Below are 16,217 nucleotides of genomic sequence, written 5' to 3' on the forward strand. Positions count from 1 at the left end.
GCAGCGACGGCACCCAGGGCTCCGGGATGAGACGGGGTGACCCCGGCCCGTGGTGGGACGGGGGTGCTCGGCGGCAGGTTTCTCCGTCGGCCGCCCACCCCGCCGCCTCGGGAGGACCCAGGCGCCCCCGTCACTCGGCGCCCAGCTGCCGTCACAACAATGTGGGGCTTTGTGGCCTGCCCAGTCCCCGGGCGGGGGGACAGCCGGCTGGCCCCGGCAGAACGGAGCCGGAGCCCCCAGACCCCGGCGTCGGCAGGAGCTGGGGATCTGCGGAGCTATCGGCTGCTGGGAGGCCAGCTGCCTCCACCGGCACAGCCCCACGGGCATGCGTGTGGGTCCCTCCGCAGCACCCTTGCCCTGAAGCACCACCAGCATCAGCCCCATGCCCGCAGCAGTTCCTCTCCTGCGCTGTGAGGGTCAGCCCAAGAAAGGGCCCACGGTCCAAATCCTCCAGATCCGTAGGGAATCTCGTGGAGGGGTGGGGAGGCAGGAGGAGGAGGAGGGAGGCTGCACCACCTGACAGCATGTGTGAGGCAGCCACCGGTGAAGCCCCCATGCAGAACCCAGCCCCCAGCCAGGCTCTCGCCCACCAAGGGCTTTTCACACGGAGAGGCTGGGGGTGGGGGGATGGAATTAAGACAAATCACCCAAAGGTGTGAATCCCTGCCTGCAAATGCGCTAAATCCCAAGTGGATATGCTTGTTCAGGGGCAAAGTGGCTTTAGCTGGTTGTGTCTTAATCTGCCCTGGCTTAGGGTTGGCATGCTCCCACACCAGTGGCAGGGCTGGCCCGCACCCACGGGAACAGCGGGACGGGTGACTCGAGTGGCAATGGCTGAGCAAGCAGGGTGGGGACAGCTTCTCCAGGGCCAGCACGCCCAGCGCCAGGCATGGGAGCACACTGAGAGGACAGCCCTGGGGAGAAGGACTTGGGGGTACCGGTGGATGAGAAGCTCAGCATGAGCCAGCAATGTGTGTTTGCAGCCGACAAAGCCTACTGTGTCCTGGGCTGCACCAAGAGCAGTGTGGCCAGCAGGGCAAGGGAGGGGATTCTGCCCCTTTACTCCGCTCTTATGAGAACCCACCTTGAGTCCTGCATCCAGCTCCGGAGCCCTCAACATAAGAAGGACATGGATGTGTTGGAGCGGGTCCAGAGGAGGCCATAAAGATGATCCAAGGGCTGGAGCACCTCTCCTACGAGAAGAGGCTGAGGGAGCTGGTGCTGTTCAGCCTGGAGAAGAGAAGGCTCCGGGGTGACCTTAGAGCAGCTGCCAGTACCTGAAGGGGCCTGCAGGAAGGATGGAGAGGGGCTTTTCACAAGGGTGTGTAGTAATAGGACAAGGGGGAATGGCTCTAACCTAAAAGAGGGCAGATTTAGACTAGATATTAGGAAGAAATTCTTCACCATGAGGGTGGTGAGGCCCTGGCCCAGGTTGCCCAGAGAAGCTGTGGCTGCCCCCTCCCTGGCAGTGTTCAAGGCCAGGTTGGATGGAGCTCTGAGCAACCTGGTCTGGTGGAAGATGTCCCTGCTCAGGGCAGGGGGGTTGGAACCAGATGATCTTTGAGGTCCCTTCCAACCCAAACCAGTCTATGATTCTATGATAGCCTGCTGATGGCGGGGACGCAGGGTGTGTGCAGTGGCATGGGGACACGTGGGGGACATCCCCGACCCCGCTGTGCCACATTGCCGGACGGCTGCACTAATGCCCAGGCTGGGGACACATCTCCCGAGGGAGTCACCTTGACCAAACGATGCATGTCACAGCAGGTTCTGCTGACCGTGAAGCAGGGATCGCCTCCACCTGAAGCCTTCGAAAGGCACAAGGGCTTTCCACCTCCTGCGAGGCCAGGTCAACCAGAGAGCGTTGCAGGGAGAGTAAGGCAAAGTAAGGAATAAATAAGGAGTAACTTTCCCCAGGCTGCCTCTCCTTTGGCTCACCTCTCCCCCTTCCCTTGCTGACTCCCCTCGGCCCTTTCTTCCTGCTTAGATGCAAATACCACAAAAATTCATGCACTGAGATGGAGCCGCTTGGACAGGGAAGCTGGGCCTGGAAAGCTTTCGCCTGCTCGCCTCTGCTTGTGTGTCTCACATTTTCTGGCACCTAGGATCCGCTGGATTTGTTATGGGACAAGAAGAGACTGGGGGGGAGGGAAATATCCAATACAAAAAGTGAAGGTAACAAACCCCCGCTGCTGGCTGGGTTCGCTCAGTCACCCCCGCGCAGACCCGCAGACCCTCGGCTGCCACATTGTGTCAGCACCCACGCGCCCACTCCGCTCTGTCCCCTGCATGGGATCCCCCCCCAGGGCGACAGGCTGGGGCTGTCACCCCTGAAGCCCCTGCACCCAGGGCAACAGGCTGGGGCGCTCTGTCACCCCTGAAGCCCCCGGATGCAGGCTGCGGCCAGCTGCTCGCGGTGACGAAGGGCAGAGCAGCCAGCTGCCACCACGGGCCGCGGCGAGGAACAGCTCCCTGCTTTGCCTCGGTCCCCGCCGTTTGGCTGGAGCTTCGTGCCAAAACTGGTCAGGCTCCCACCCGAGCCCTGGGAGCGGTTCCCAGTGAGCGCTCAGGGATGCAACAGAGGAGCCTTTCATGAAACCAGGCAAAACCTTCATTTTTTTAGTTTTCTACGCAGCCCTCCTGGACGTGCAGCGCCTGCCAGCCCAGATCCAGGCATCCTGCGCCCCAAGGCTGGGCTGGGCAGGGGGCTGAGCAGGGAAACCTCCTCCCCAGCACCACGAACCCCAGGTGGGCTGGCTGGGAGGGGGACGCAGCCTCGCTGGTGCAGGGTGGCCACGGGATAAGCACCCAGGGGCTTCGGAAGGATTAGCAAGAGGGGAAGGCGGAGGGCCAGAGTGGGAGCGTGCCGAGGGGCTGGCAGGAGCTGGGTCTTGTCAGGCAGCACATGCCACCGGCCTGGCCCCCACGCCCGCTATCTGGAGCTCCAACCGTCCACTTGTCGCTTCTCTCCTTTAAAGGCATCCGAGCCCCCGCCGTTATCAGGCAGGGCAGATAGTGCCGTCACGCCGGAGATAAAGAGGTTTATGGACATCACGCTTGCCCTTGGAAGCGGGAAGGGACATTTCCATCGTCCCCACGTCCCCTTCCCATGGGCTGCAGCTGCCAGCCCGCCCAGGGCCCGTGGGCATCCCAGCAGGCTGCACGCAGACACCAAGGATCCAGAGAGTTGGTGTGGAGCAGGTGAAGCTCCACAGAGCAGGCGCGATGCCTCCACGAGGAGGGATGGAGGCGCCTGAAAAGCGGTGCTGTAGCCCAAAAAAGGCAGGGAAGCAACTGGAGAGACACGAGGACAGCGCTCAAACCCCCAGCAGAGTCGGGCAGGGTGGTGGGGCCGCAGCCAGCCCCGGCTGCAGAGGGGAGACCACGTGGAGGGTGGCACCAGCGGCTCTGCCCCGCTTTTCTGGGGGAAGGAAAGGGTGCCCCAGGGGACAGTCTGTGCTCAGGGACAGGCTTTGGTGACAAAGTCCAGCTCCCGGCTGTGAGAGGCACCGCAGGGTGGTTTGTCATTAAGCTCTTCCCCTGCCATGGCTCCTCTCGGACGCCCCGTGGACAGAGGTCAGGCTGGCCATGGTGCAGCACGACTTTGGGTGCTGGCAGGGCAGCAGGACAAGCATCAAGGTTTTCATTCTTCATGCCCCACGTGCACACCGCCTCCAGGACAGGGCTCTTGGTGAGCTCCTGGGGCAGGGAGGGGACTGGACACACGCTGCCGTGTCCCCACAGCCCCTTACAGCACCATCTTCTTTTTCGGGAGCACGAGAGGGAAGGTCCACCCACTGGGATGCATTTGCCCTGTGTCCCCACCGGAGATCACAGGCATTTTCTTGGGATGCAGGGAAACGAGTGTGCAAACACATCGGGCCTGGCTCGACACCCACCCGCTCCCCTCTCGTACGTCCTGCGCGGGGGCAGCCAGGACGCAGGCAGCGGGGGAACAAACCCGCTCCTGCTGGAACCCCGCGGATGGAAAAATCTCCAAACAAGCGCAACCTGGCTGAAATCCTCCGGCGAGGACCTGTAAATCTGCTCTCTGTGACGCTGCCAGCATCCCGCAGAGCGCCGGATCCGGGTGGAGAGTCCCCGTGCAGTCGGGAGGGGAGGAAGCTGGCTGCAGAAAGACCCTGAATTTATGTTACTCAAACTCGCTCCAGGAACGCAGCGAATGAGCTTGCAAAGCCCAGAGCAGGAATCAAGCGTGGTTCAGCCCTGACCTTGCCTGACTCATTTTGAGGCTGAGGAGGAGACGGGGACAAGCCCCTGACCCCACAGCCCAGCTGAATTTACCGTGTGCATTTTCTTGAAACGGCTTCCCTGTCGTGAGAGCCTGCACAGCACAAGTGTGATCATCTGCGGCCAAGTCTTTCACCGGGTTTCAAAGCTGGCCAAGCAGGGCAAACCCCTTCTGTTCAGCCCCCGGGAAGAGACGGGAGGGCAGCGGGGACGCAGGGGACACGCCAGCCTCCTCCCTCAGGGGACGTGTTCATATCCTGCAGCTGGAGATCACGGCAGATCCCATCGCTGTTGGCTCTCGGAGGCTCTCCTAGAAAAGTATTGACTAAAAAGCACATTTACAGAGAAAAAAACAAACAAATGGAGCTGCAGCCAGCCAGCTAGAGAGGGCTGTCATGCCCTGGCTTGCCTTTCTGCCGCAGTCTCTTCACTTCTCCCTCTAACACTGCTGACAATGCTTATTGTAAGTTAAAGGCGTTTTTATAAGCCTGTGCCCTCTTGCTGGATCAAGAAAACCAGAAGAGGCACAGGGTCCAGTTTCTGTACCAAAAACCCTTCCACCAGTCAAAATCTGCTAGAAGACTTTGTTCCTGGTCTTCTCTGAAATCCCCGAGGCGTGCACACCCGCCACGCTGCTACACAGCACAGCGGTGCCCACGCCGTCGCACGAGCCGGTTAGCTGCCCCGTCCTCCTCAGCAGCGGAGAGCGGCTCCACCACCACGAGAACCAGCTGGTCCGAGAGAGAATCCCAGGCTTCCCAAGGTCTGGCTTGTGTAAACGCTCGCACCGAGAGCCAGAGCCCGCGGCAGAGCTGGCACAGGCTCCAAATTTCCATTTCAAAGGGAATTTCAGCGTGTATTTTGCTTTACAACTCTCCAGTAGCGTCCCGGTTACAGCCCACCTCCCACAGCAGGAATGCTAGGTTTGGAATTGTTAGTTTTGGTCATGCTTTGCTCTTATTCCACACTATTTCAACAGTGCTGTTACAGACGGTGCGCTGCCATCGTTTTACAGTATCAAAAGCAGAGATCAAAGGGAGCTGCTACTGACAAGCTGTAAAATGCAAAATGCAAAGTAAAAAAAAGCCAAAATTCCAAAGTTAGCTTAAAAAGAAAAATTTATAATGAAAACATTTTGTCTTTAAGTATTGCAGGAATGTTTGGACTTCTGTTTTGTTTGTAAAGACTTTCCTGACGAGCTCCCTGCTACTTTTAAGCTTGTAAAAGCGAAGCATCGTAGCGAGCCTGGAGTCCAGCACGCTCCGTCCACGTGAGCACGAAGCACAGCCTCTTCCGAGGGGTCGGAGCTGAGCCTGTGACACGTCTGCTCCCCCGGCTGCAAGGCAGAAGAACGAGTGAAGGACGGGGACGCCAGGGACATGCGGCTGAGGGAAAATACCAGAATGCATGGGGCAAAACTTACCATGGTCTGGAGGCGCGTGCAGTAGGAGCGACCTGCTGCGGGCAGGCAAGCACTTCCGAACGCCAGGCTCTGCGCCACGGAGCTAGCGTGCCCAAACGCCAGCCCAGCGTCTCTCACTGCGACTCCCCTCAGAGTTTGTCCCCTGCAGCCCCAAGGGCTCTTCACAAGGTGGAAGGGACAGTGAAAAGGGGACACTGCCCCAGCTGTATGAATCTTATTTCTTTTTACGAGGCTCTGAACAATTAAAGGCAATTCCTGCAGCAACAGCACATCAGCATAGGGAGGTGAATATGGAAGAGGGGAGAGGCTGCGTGACAGCAGCCAGCTGAAGAGCGACGGCTCAGGCTTGGGTAGGTCAGTGGTGGGACCTACCATTCCCTCTGCACTTCCCAAGCACTGGCATTTTAGTTCGGACACTAAAGGCATCTTCCAGTCCCTCCTCCCAAGCTGGTGCAAACATAAGCCAGCAAAACGCAAGGGAGTGAAGTCCGCTACCACATGCCGGAAAACGGCATCCATATTAAAGGACGCACAAGGGATCCTTCAAAGTCAGGGCAGCTCAGGGTTTGCTCCCTACTTGTCTGGACCCATTCCCAGAGCAGTGTCTGGAGCCGCTCCAAGCAAGCTTTCAGCTGCTGGGAAGCGCAGGGCTGGCACCCCCAAGTGGTTACTGTCCACGCAGCCCAACGCCTGCGCACAAGTCTCAGCAGCTCGCCCACCGACAACCAAAGCGCACCGTCCCCGGCACGCCGGGACCTCAGATTTTTTTCAAAGTCATCTCTTCAGATTTCATCTTGCAACAGGCAGGAATCCCTACGAGGCCTTTCACTCGCAGACAAAAATGAAGTGTTACAAAACCTTCCTGCAGTCAGCAGCATTTCTGATGCACACAGGGCTGATCCTACAGATCAATGGAGGCAAACTAAAGCTGCCAATGTCTCTGCTGCAGTCCTGCGCTGTTGCACGCAGCCCAGAGGCTTTCCATCCAGTAAGCTTGGTGCCCTTCCCAGGTAGCACATCCTTCAGGAACGGCTGTCCCCTCCCGCTTTTAAGTTACGGATAGGCAAATGTGACCATCAGTACAGGCTACACTTACAACATCTGCTAAGTTGCACAGCTACTCACAGAGTAAGTCTTACCACTCCCGAGCAGCAAACGAGACCAAACATTGAGCCTGCTTTGCTTACCCCAGTAAGGAGCAAACGCAGAAATGAAGCAGTACCTTACATGCCGGCGGGTCCGGCTGCTCACCCCCAGGGATTTCACTCCGCCACATGCCACAGCGATGGCCCAGATCAGGAAGCCGCATGAGCCACCACGGACAAAAGGCTCATTCAGAGCTTGGGAGCTGCATCTGCTGCCGCCTTTACGAGGAGGAGGAGGGAGGGAGTCCCAGTCTGAAGTGCTAGGAGCGTTCAAACTGCACGCGAGGGGAATCAAACTACGAATGACTCTCGCTCTGCACAGCACAGCGGCACTGGCAGCACAGGGACACGCCGCAGCTCGGCGAACACTTGAGCACGGAGCACAGCTTGGGACGTGGAGGCAGGCGTGCCAGCCGGACGGCACCCTAAGGGTCTCGTCCGCTACTTCAGAAGAGACAAAAAGCAGATGTTTCACAAAAGCTCACTTTCCAGGTTTATTAAGTAAAGTTAACTGAATTGTTTTCGCTTTGTGGGGATTCCTTTCCGTCTAACCCGGTGGGGTTAGCAGAGTTGCACAGAATCACGGTTGGACTGTGATAACCCAAATACAACTTTGGCTCATCTCACCGCTGACACATATGGAATGACTCGGGGGATATTACATGCTGTGTCTGCTTGAGGCAGGTACATGTACAGATCAGCACAAGTTGCAAATGATAGTTTACATCCTTTCAGAACAGAGCAGGGCATTCAGCAAATGCACTGCAATGAGAAGACGTATGAAAAAGAAATTATACAGAATTGCAAATACATAAGAAGTTCAAGAGATGCAAGAAACCTCGAACACAAGAAATGTCAAGGGGGGAAAAAACCACTTAATTTCAGACACAATGTGTTCAAATGAAAACCCATCTGTAATTCAAATTCCCGTCGAAATGGGAAACATACAGTAACGCAATTAAAGAGAAACCAGGTCTCGTCCTGGGAGAGATGTGTCCAAAAACACTGATGCACAAACAGGTTCAGAGTTCTAAGCAAAATGTCCCTGGGCATTGGTGTACTTGACTCTTGGAGCCAGAGCAAAGCAATTCATTACACTTGCTGGACTGCTGGGTCTACTGCTGGGTCTTGGTGGTATAACAGCACGTAGGATTCCAGACGTCAAGGAGAAGGCAGCACGCAAACTGGTTACTGGGAGAAATGCCACGGGCCAGATCTCCCAGGAGCTGACTACAGTAAGGACACCTAATTCTGGTAGCCTGGCCTCCACTGCACACAACGTTAGTGTAATGTTCTGCAAGGTTCTTCAGTTCTTAGCTCACTACTTTCTCAGCCTGAGTTGTTTCTGTCTTGTGCATGAGCACAACTGGCTGTGTAAAATGATCCAAAAACATAAGGGACAGGACCAAAGAAAACTGGCTGAACCTGGGGCTGGCTTTCAGCTCCTATTTCCAAATATCGGTTAAAGGTTGGAAATTTATCTACAAAAGAAATAATATAAATGAAATAAAAAATGGCACCGTCCACAAAATTAAAAAAAAAAAGGAAAGAAAAAATCTTACAACACAGCCTTGTAAAAACATCTTTGTAACGAGAGCTCAGACACAAAATGAAGGGTTCTAGCTCTTCGTACATCGGAAGAGGAAACAAAGCTAAAAAGTACTAGTCCATGTTCTCTTAATAAGTTAAACTTACTTTCCCTCCCCCTGTCTACAAAAGGGGTGGAAGCAAAGGGGAAGAGAGGCTACTAAAAATAAAAAAAAATTAAAAAAAAAAGAAAAAAGAAAAAAAAAGAAAGGAGGGAGAAGGAGAGAGCACACGCGAGAGAGAGCAGTCTGTGGTCAGAGGCTCAGAGCAGGGCTGAGTTCCTTTTAAGGGTTTAAAAGATGCAAAACAGTTCCTCAAAAGTTCCCTCTCTTCAACAGTTAGTTCAATGCCGTAGCCATAGAAACTCAAGTATATATTGGAGGAGAGATTCTTTCGGGCAGATCCACCGTCATCCAGAGAACTGCTCAGCGTGTGTTAATCCTCAATGATTATGGGTTCGTCATTCATGGGCTGGCGTAGCTGCACTGCCTGGATGGGCCGGAGGATAATAGGCTTGTAAGGGCGTCTGGCGGCTCGCTTGGCTTCGGAGGAGGAAAGCAGCTTGCGGATTTTCCTGCAGACAATAAGGAAGAAAGGAACCGATTACAGAGACCGGACGCTAAGACACTGTAGAGATCTCGATTTCTCCAAGTGAAACCAGGCCTGCACATGCAGAGGCTGCTCACTAACAGCATGAGCTGACGCTGTTTATTTCAGCAACGTCCTCCCCAGGGAACTTTTGTTTTCTGATTTATAAACCCACCAATGGAGAGGAAATTACATTCTCCGTTCCAGAATCCTTCCCCTGCAGAGCAGAAGGCATTCTGGTCCAGCCTTGTAGGACCAGGGTCTACTGCTGTAAACATAACATGGGAAATAGTTATGACAGCCAGTTTCCATACCACTAATTTATTTTGATGCAAGCAGACACATCGGTTGGACATGCTGCAGGCACCTTGGTGGGAATTTATGAATTCAAGTTACAACCAGGCCTCTTCTGGCAATGCTGGTCCCTTCCCGCCTGCCCACCCATCTCTTGCAGAGCTCTCCGACACCCCCAGCCCCAGGCAGGTGCACACAGCTGCTGCTTCAAAAGCAACCCGCTGCAGCCCAAGCCAGTGACACGTGGTCTGCCATGGAGCTGGGCCTCAAGGCTGAGCTGCCGCAAGGGAGCTCCACACTGGCCACTAACCAGTGAGCCAATGCTGGAGCCTTTCCCCCACACTGGGAACACTAACAGGGCGTCTCCCTCTCTTATTTCTCCTGCACTGCGTGTGCCCAACCCAGAAATGGGTAATATTCACACCCTGCATTTGTTAAGAGTTTCCCTATATGTTACAAGACCAGCAGCAAGTTGTATCAGATGCAAGAAGCTGTTTTCCATACAGAAAGAAAGTAAAAGAGGGAGAAAGTAAAAGAGGGAGAAAGTAAAAGAGGGAGAAAGTAAAAGAGGGAGAAAGTAAAAGAGGGAGAAAGTAAAAGAGGGAGAAAGTAAGAGGGAGAATGGAGAGAGGACACATTGAAGTTCTAAAATTAGCAAAATAAGGTAGAAAGAGACAATACAGAATGATTACTCTTTTCCTTTTGTCAATACCAGGCTTAGAGCTGAAGGAAGTTAAAAAAAAAAAACCTCCAAAACACCAAACAAGAGAGCAACGATGATAAATGCACGACGCAACTAAAATGAGGAATTCATTTCCAGAGGATGTTGTGGTGGTCAAAGGCATACCGAGTTTAGACAGGAGAGTGATAAATATTCACAAGTGTAGGCTACCAGTAGCCACTACACACAGCCTTCAGTTCAGGAACTGGGGCAACAAGGCAGGTCTGATAAGGAAGCACTGCCTGCCCTTATAGGCTCCTACCTTAATTCTTTAACTTACCATGAGACGCACTATACTGCACTAGAGCAAGGGCAGCAACATGGCTTTACAGTCCACAATTCAACTGTCTATCTCCTAAAGATAATTTTTACATTTTTGAGGCCAAATTTTTCATTTTTAAAGAGGGTGGGAAGACCAGACACATTCATAGGAGTAACTGACTAAACTACTACCACCGCCATCCCCCACAAAATTCACCCTCCCCACCATCAGCACTGACAAATCAGCAACTTCAGCTGAAGAGTCTGGATCAGCTCTGGTGAGATCTGGTCATCTCTTCGCTTGCTTTTTTTTCCCCACTGAGCAGAACGAGCCTGCTACATAGAGCTCACACACGCAGAGACACGTCTTTTGTTTGCTCAGCGTCCCCATTCCTCCAAGTGTCTTCTAAAGTTGAAAGGGCACAGGGTGGGGAGAGCAGAGAGCAGGGTGGAAAAATGGTGGGGGAAAAGACAAAAAAAAAAATCTTCATGTGGTGATTTTTCCAAGACTCACTTAGCTGAAGTGATCTACTTTCAGTCAGCTTCTTACAGTAGCCGTGTGTGCTCAGTTAGACACGCTGCCATCAGAAACACATCTCGTAGCAGTTCTAGATTCTGATCAGGTCACTCGCTCCCTCCGCTTGCATAAATTATAAATGCTGAGTTCCTCACTGTGAGGCTTGAATTCAAAAACTCATTCCTTTTCATTTGACCAACTTTCCAAATTGTTCCCTCGAAGCTATCTAGTTTTCCAGCACTGTTCTCAACAGTGGTATACAAAAAGGGGAGGGGGGGGTTGTAAAACTTTAGGAAAGCTTACTTTCTGTGACTGAAAACACAGCCTGCCCCTCAGCTGGGGGATGATATGCAGATATTGCTCCTAGATTGATTGCTATGGAGCCAACACAAAGCTCAAACTGTTTCAGAGCTCACAAACAAGCCTTACATTCTTGACACTGGAATGCAGCAGATGGTTCAGGGAAAAGTTAGAGGTGAAATGCCCGACAGAAAACCCGTGCCGCTTACAATGCTACATCGCTCAGGCTTCCCTGCTTTTCAGCAGGCTGCCAAACACCTCTTTTCAGCATTCATCAGTCAGCTAAGCAGCAAGGCTGTCAGACAAAGAAGGCTTTTTTTTTTTTTAAAGGAAGAGGTAAGGTCTTACTGAGCTGACGTCTATCACTGCGCTACAATTTCTGTGTTAGAGGTGTGCTGGTTGCTGTTGGACTGATCTTTCCTGCCTTGCTCAGTGGTTCTGCAGGAGCAGACGGTTCTGTGCCCTTACAGTAAGCTGTTCTCATAACCGACACAGCATTTGATGAATATTCTCATCATTCTGTACAGATGAAAGGGCAGGACCTTGTCGTAGTACTGAGACATTACTACCATGGACCTGCAGTATTTCTTGTTGGATGATGACAAAGATGTCAAGTGTTTTCGTAGATGCAGTATTATGAAATAAGCCTTGAGCATCTAAGGACTGAATTAGAGACTGTATACCCTGCATCTGTAACGGCACGTTAATTTGCCACAACTGAAGGTCTGTAACAGGATCCCAGTGCCTCTTTACCACTTCCCTTGAAAATTAAATACTTCCCTCACTTTACTTTCCATTATAGAAGGGATCCCACAGCTTACTTTCACAGCATCTCAGAGGAACAGAAAAGGAGAAGGGAAAGACAAGGTAAAGATGTCAGCTGGTGTGGAATGCACAGTTGCATTAAAGTTGTTCATAGGAATAAGTCTAACAAGGAAATTAATTTCATGTTTTTTCAAACAGAGGGGGTTTCCTATGCTGACATCTGATGACCCAGCAGTTAAGTTGGACATTACCAGTCTCAGCTTGTCCATAAAGCCTGTCTTTGATTGCAAGACCCACAAAACAGTCACTTGACACTTGAAATGCTTTGCAGGCGGAGGAGGAGGTTGGGGATGTCAGGAGTCTGACTGTGCACTTCATGCTGAACAAACGAATACTCAGAGTAGCACCAAATTTAGTAATACCAGCAGGGATGAAGTACTCAAAACTCCTGGCCTTCTTGGTCTCTTGTAAGAGCTCAGACATCCAGTAATTGCCATGTCCATCTCTGCTAGGTACTGGAGGGAATGGTGAGTGCTCCTCTGCCTGTTGGGGCACTGGTACCGAAAGTGTTGATAACTCCAGGCTTCAGACATGGACAAAAGCCAGAGAGCACCTCTGCTTGCAGAGAGGGCTGAAAAGCAGGGCTGCGGCTTTGCTCTGACCTTCTTCGAGGTCACCCAGGAGAGAGGAATCAAATTCTTGGGAGGAAGCCACACAAGCCAACGCCTCTACCTTTCTCACCACACCCAGCACCTGCCCTGCTGTCCTAGGAATAACACAGTCCTGGGAACATGCAGACAAAAGTTTTGCTTTAGGCACATAGCTTCTACTGCTCTTCAGTAGCCTGTAAACAGAATTTCAAGTGGAACTCATGCAAGGAAAGTTTCTTTTTTCCTTTTTATCCGGTGGGCAGACTAATGAGAAGGACTAGCAGAAGCAGTACCACAAAAGGAGGAAGATGCACACTGCAGGGCTAAATCTCACTGCTGCTGCTGGCAAATACAAACCACCAAAGTAATGAGGCAACTCAGCTCCTGGAAACCCTCTGTGTCACTTGCAGCTTTCAGTACTCAGACACACAAGGAGACATTCTGGGAGGTAATACGAGAGAGTTCAGCATGCAAGAGGGCATGCAGAGCTCCATGTACAGGAGGCTCCGTTCCTCCACATCACTCGTGCGCCAGAAGGCCCCCATGCTGTTACTGAGACACTGGGGTGGGACCTCCAAAGGCCTTTATGGGTCTGAACCAGGTGAACTCCCCACCTCAGTCTTCCTCCCCTTGTTGCCCACCTCTTATAGGAACTGCTCTGGAAGAAGAATCTGCTTTCTCTGGTGTGCAAGTGTGTGATTCGGCACATCAAACACAATTAGGTATATCACAGCTTTCATCTACCCAAACACCAGAAGTGGCATTCAGTTTGTAGCAACAAATCTGCTGAAGAGATCCTTGCCTAACCACAAAACCAGCTACAGCTCCCACTAGGAACACAGACCAGAAGGCCTCCCCTTAAATCCTCTGAAAAGACCCAAGTTTCCTACCTGGTTTCTTCAGTGGCCATGTAAAAAACATCGTCTGGTGCATCAATCCAGTTCATCCTCCTCCTTTTCACTGGAGGCATGGATCCACCACGAATTAATCGGACTTTTGTTGGGTATGATTTCCCATTGAGCAGCAAGTTTCGGCTTGGTCCCTAACATGATATATAAAAAAGTACAATTATGGACTGCAACAAACCTGCAGTAGCATGTGATAAGCACTCAAAGGGAAAGAGAGTTAAAGTTTTTGTATGAGTTGTTCAGAGTTTCTGGTAAATACATCCCCTCTTGCCCATGACTGAACACGGAATTCACACAGAAGCAATTGTCCACAAGCAGTAGAAGTTAGGCACCTTCAATATACACTAGGACAGCAATACTCCAGCGACAGGACAGATAATAAATGGAGGGCATTACCACTAATCTGTTGTTTGTGTCTGAAAGATGACATCAAGTTTGAAAGATTGAGCAGAAGAGTTAGATTTCAGCTACTACCATAAATCTAGAGCAACTCTATTGATTTCAGGGCAGAAAATCTAGCTACACAGCAAATCAAATAAAAAAGTCAGAATTCACAGTTATTCTGGGGTACCAAACTTACCCATATCCTTTTTGTTCCAGGAAGGTTAATATTTAACGATACATTAAATATGTTGTTGAAAACAAATCTAGAACTACAAAACTTAGCAGCTTTTATCATAAAATCCCTTCAGCATTTAACACCACAGACTTCCCACATATAATACATTTGCTTTGCGAATCAACACAGGTGTAATTTGCCAGACCCACAGCAGACCCACTTCCATTCAACTGGAAAAACATGAGCTGTTATTAAGAGAGGTGCAGTTGCAAGGGAGCAAAGGACTAAGCTTCTCAAATGCAGCTGTCCTTGATCATCTGAAGTCCAGTTCTGCTGCCCCTCTTCCTGCTGATTAGCATATTGAGAAATCCCACTGAAATCAGTAACACTGGACAAGTCAAGAAAGATGCAAAGTAAGGGCCCAGAAAATTTTCTATGACTCAAAGCTGGTCAGAAAACACCCCAGCAGAAATTCCATTCAGGTATTTCACATGCCATCCTCCGAGGGCAGACCATCTCCCCGCATGCACCCAGGCTTCCTCTTCAGCCCACGAAATGGGAAGCTGAGTGTGTACATGGGGGATGTCTGGTCTCGGAGATCCACCTCAAAAGGAAAGGTGGGGACATGAGGTACTCAGGTCCTTAAGTGTCAGGTTATGTCAAAAGCCCAACCAAATTTTAACACTTAGAAAGGGAAGACTTCCATCTGTCAACCAAGAAAAAAAATCCAACAAAACCCTGCGTCTGCCTCATTTTTATCTGAGGAGAAAACAAAAAATGATCGATGACTTTTTTTTTTACTAGCCTTAATCAACTGTTCTAGCACGATCTGTTTCTTGTAGAAAATTAGGGCTTTAGAGCTAAACAAACAAAATCCCACCTTTTAAAACCCTAAGCTCTTTAAATCCATTATATACAAGTGCAATAATGACTTAATTTCTTAGTTGCCCAGCTCCATGTTATAACAAGACAACTTCAGCACCACAGCAGACCACTGAAATACTTCAAGAACTGCTTTCATATTTGAGGTTTATTAATAAAAAGGTTTCAAATAAAAGGCTTTTCTGTTGTTGTTCTTTTTTTTTGACCCCCTCCAGATTTCTCCAAGAAAATCCTTTCATTAGTTTTGCAAAGTATATTTTTTCCACACGTGCTACATATAAAGGAGAACAAGTCCAGAGAAGGTTCTTGGAAACACCTGGAATGGGCACCCCTATGCTTCCAGGTTGCCTTTTCTCTACCTGCACAGAGCAATCTGTTTCAAATAGTACATCTTGAAAGGTGGACCTTTAATTTCAGTTCAGCAGCACACTTTGTCAAGCAGCCAGAAATCAAGGCAGTGCAGGGGTTTCACCCTGAAACACCTGAAAAGGGCTAGGTCATCACAGATTGCTCCCACTGCACTGAGCTGGTTTCTTCAGCAGACACAAACAAGTAGCCAGTCTCCTCAGCGACAAGAAGTGAAGCTGAATTCAACGAGGAATGCAATTTACTACTTCATATCAGATGCTCAAGTAACAAACCAAAAGAATGCTTCGATATTACAAGCAGACTAGCATGCTCAAGCTATAGCTTACCCTCATGACACTGCACACCATCTGAGAGACTTATCAGATTTAATAATGCCTGTGATCACCACCCAGGGACCATCAGTCATACCTGCTGCCGACTGACCCATGTCAGAATGACTCTACTGACACTAATACCTTGTGGCAGTTCACCTAATGAGGCAAGCTCCACTTTATCAACACCAGAAGATCACTTCTGGGGAAAAAAAAAATATATATATATGTATGCTTGAAGTTCTCTCCCATAAGCCGTGCATACGGGGGGGAAAGTGATGCACAGCCTCTGCGCCAGCCCCTTCACACCGAGGTGAATTTCATGAGAAAGCATTTTGCCAGAGACGCATCAATCAGACTGGCTATTTGCTTCTGTCCTTTGATAAAACTCAGCATAATGGATGAAAGGCTAGGGCTCATTTTTACTAAACAAAAAAAGGAAAAAAAAGAGGGGAACACAAAAACCAAGCATTCTCAGCAGACAACTTGCACACCAACTTCCTAAAAACAAATAAACAAAGAAACTGTTTTCCAAACAAATCCTTCCATCAGTTAGGCCTTCCTCCGTCAGTGAAACACATTCCACCTAGAAACACATCCCAGAACTTTGCTATAAACAGCCACTCGGTTTCTGTATGAGCAGAAACAAAATGTTCCATTCAAAACAGAATCTCATTTATACAGAG

General features: G+C 50.7%; 1 protein-coding gene across 3 annotated transcripts in view; it reads right to left on the reverse strand.

The window, feature by feature from the left end:
• Nucleotides 1-7,311: 7,311 nt before the first annotated feature.
• MTA1 (metastasis associated 1) overlaps nucleotides 7,312-16,217 on the reverse strand; it is an 87,180-nt gene continuing 78,274 nt past the window's right edge. For 2 of the 3 annotated variants that reach the window (XM_075422378.1, XM_075422377.1), the window contains 2 exons: nucleotides 13,393-13,544; nucleotides 7,312-8,980 (listed from right to left, as the gene is read on the reverse strand). In XM_075422378.1, the coding sequence (XP_075278493.1) occupies nucleotides 8,842-8,980; nucleotides 13,393-13,544 (291 nt within the window). In that variant the 3' untranslated portion in view covers nucleotides 7,312-8,841. The remainder of the gene's footprint in view (nucleotides 8,981-13,392; nucleotides 13,545-16,217) is intronic. The other variant, XM_075422379.1, reaches the window with a different exon arrangement.

The sequence above is a fragment of the Opisthocomus hoazin genome, chromosome 6 (genome assembly GCF_030867145.1).
Source record: "Opisthocomus hoazin isolate bOpiHoa1 chromosome 6, bOpiHoa1.hap1, whole genome shotgun sequence".
Lineage (NCBI taxonomy): Eukaryota > Metazoa > Chordata > Aves > Opisthocomiformes > Opisthocomidae > Opisthocomus > Opisthocomus hoazin.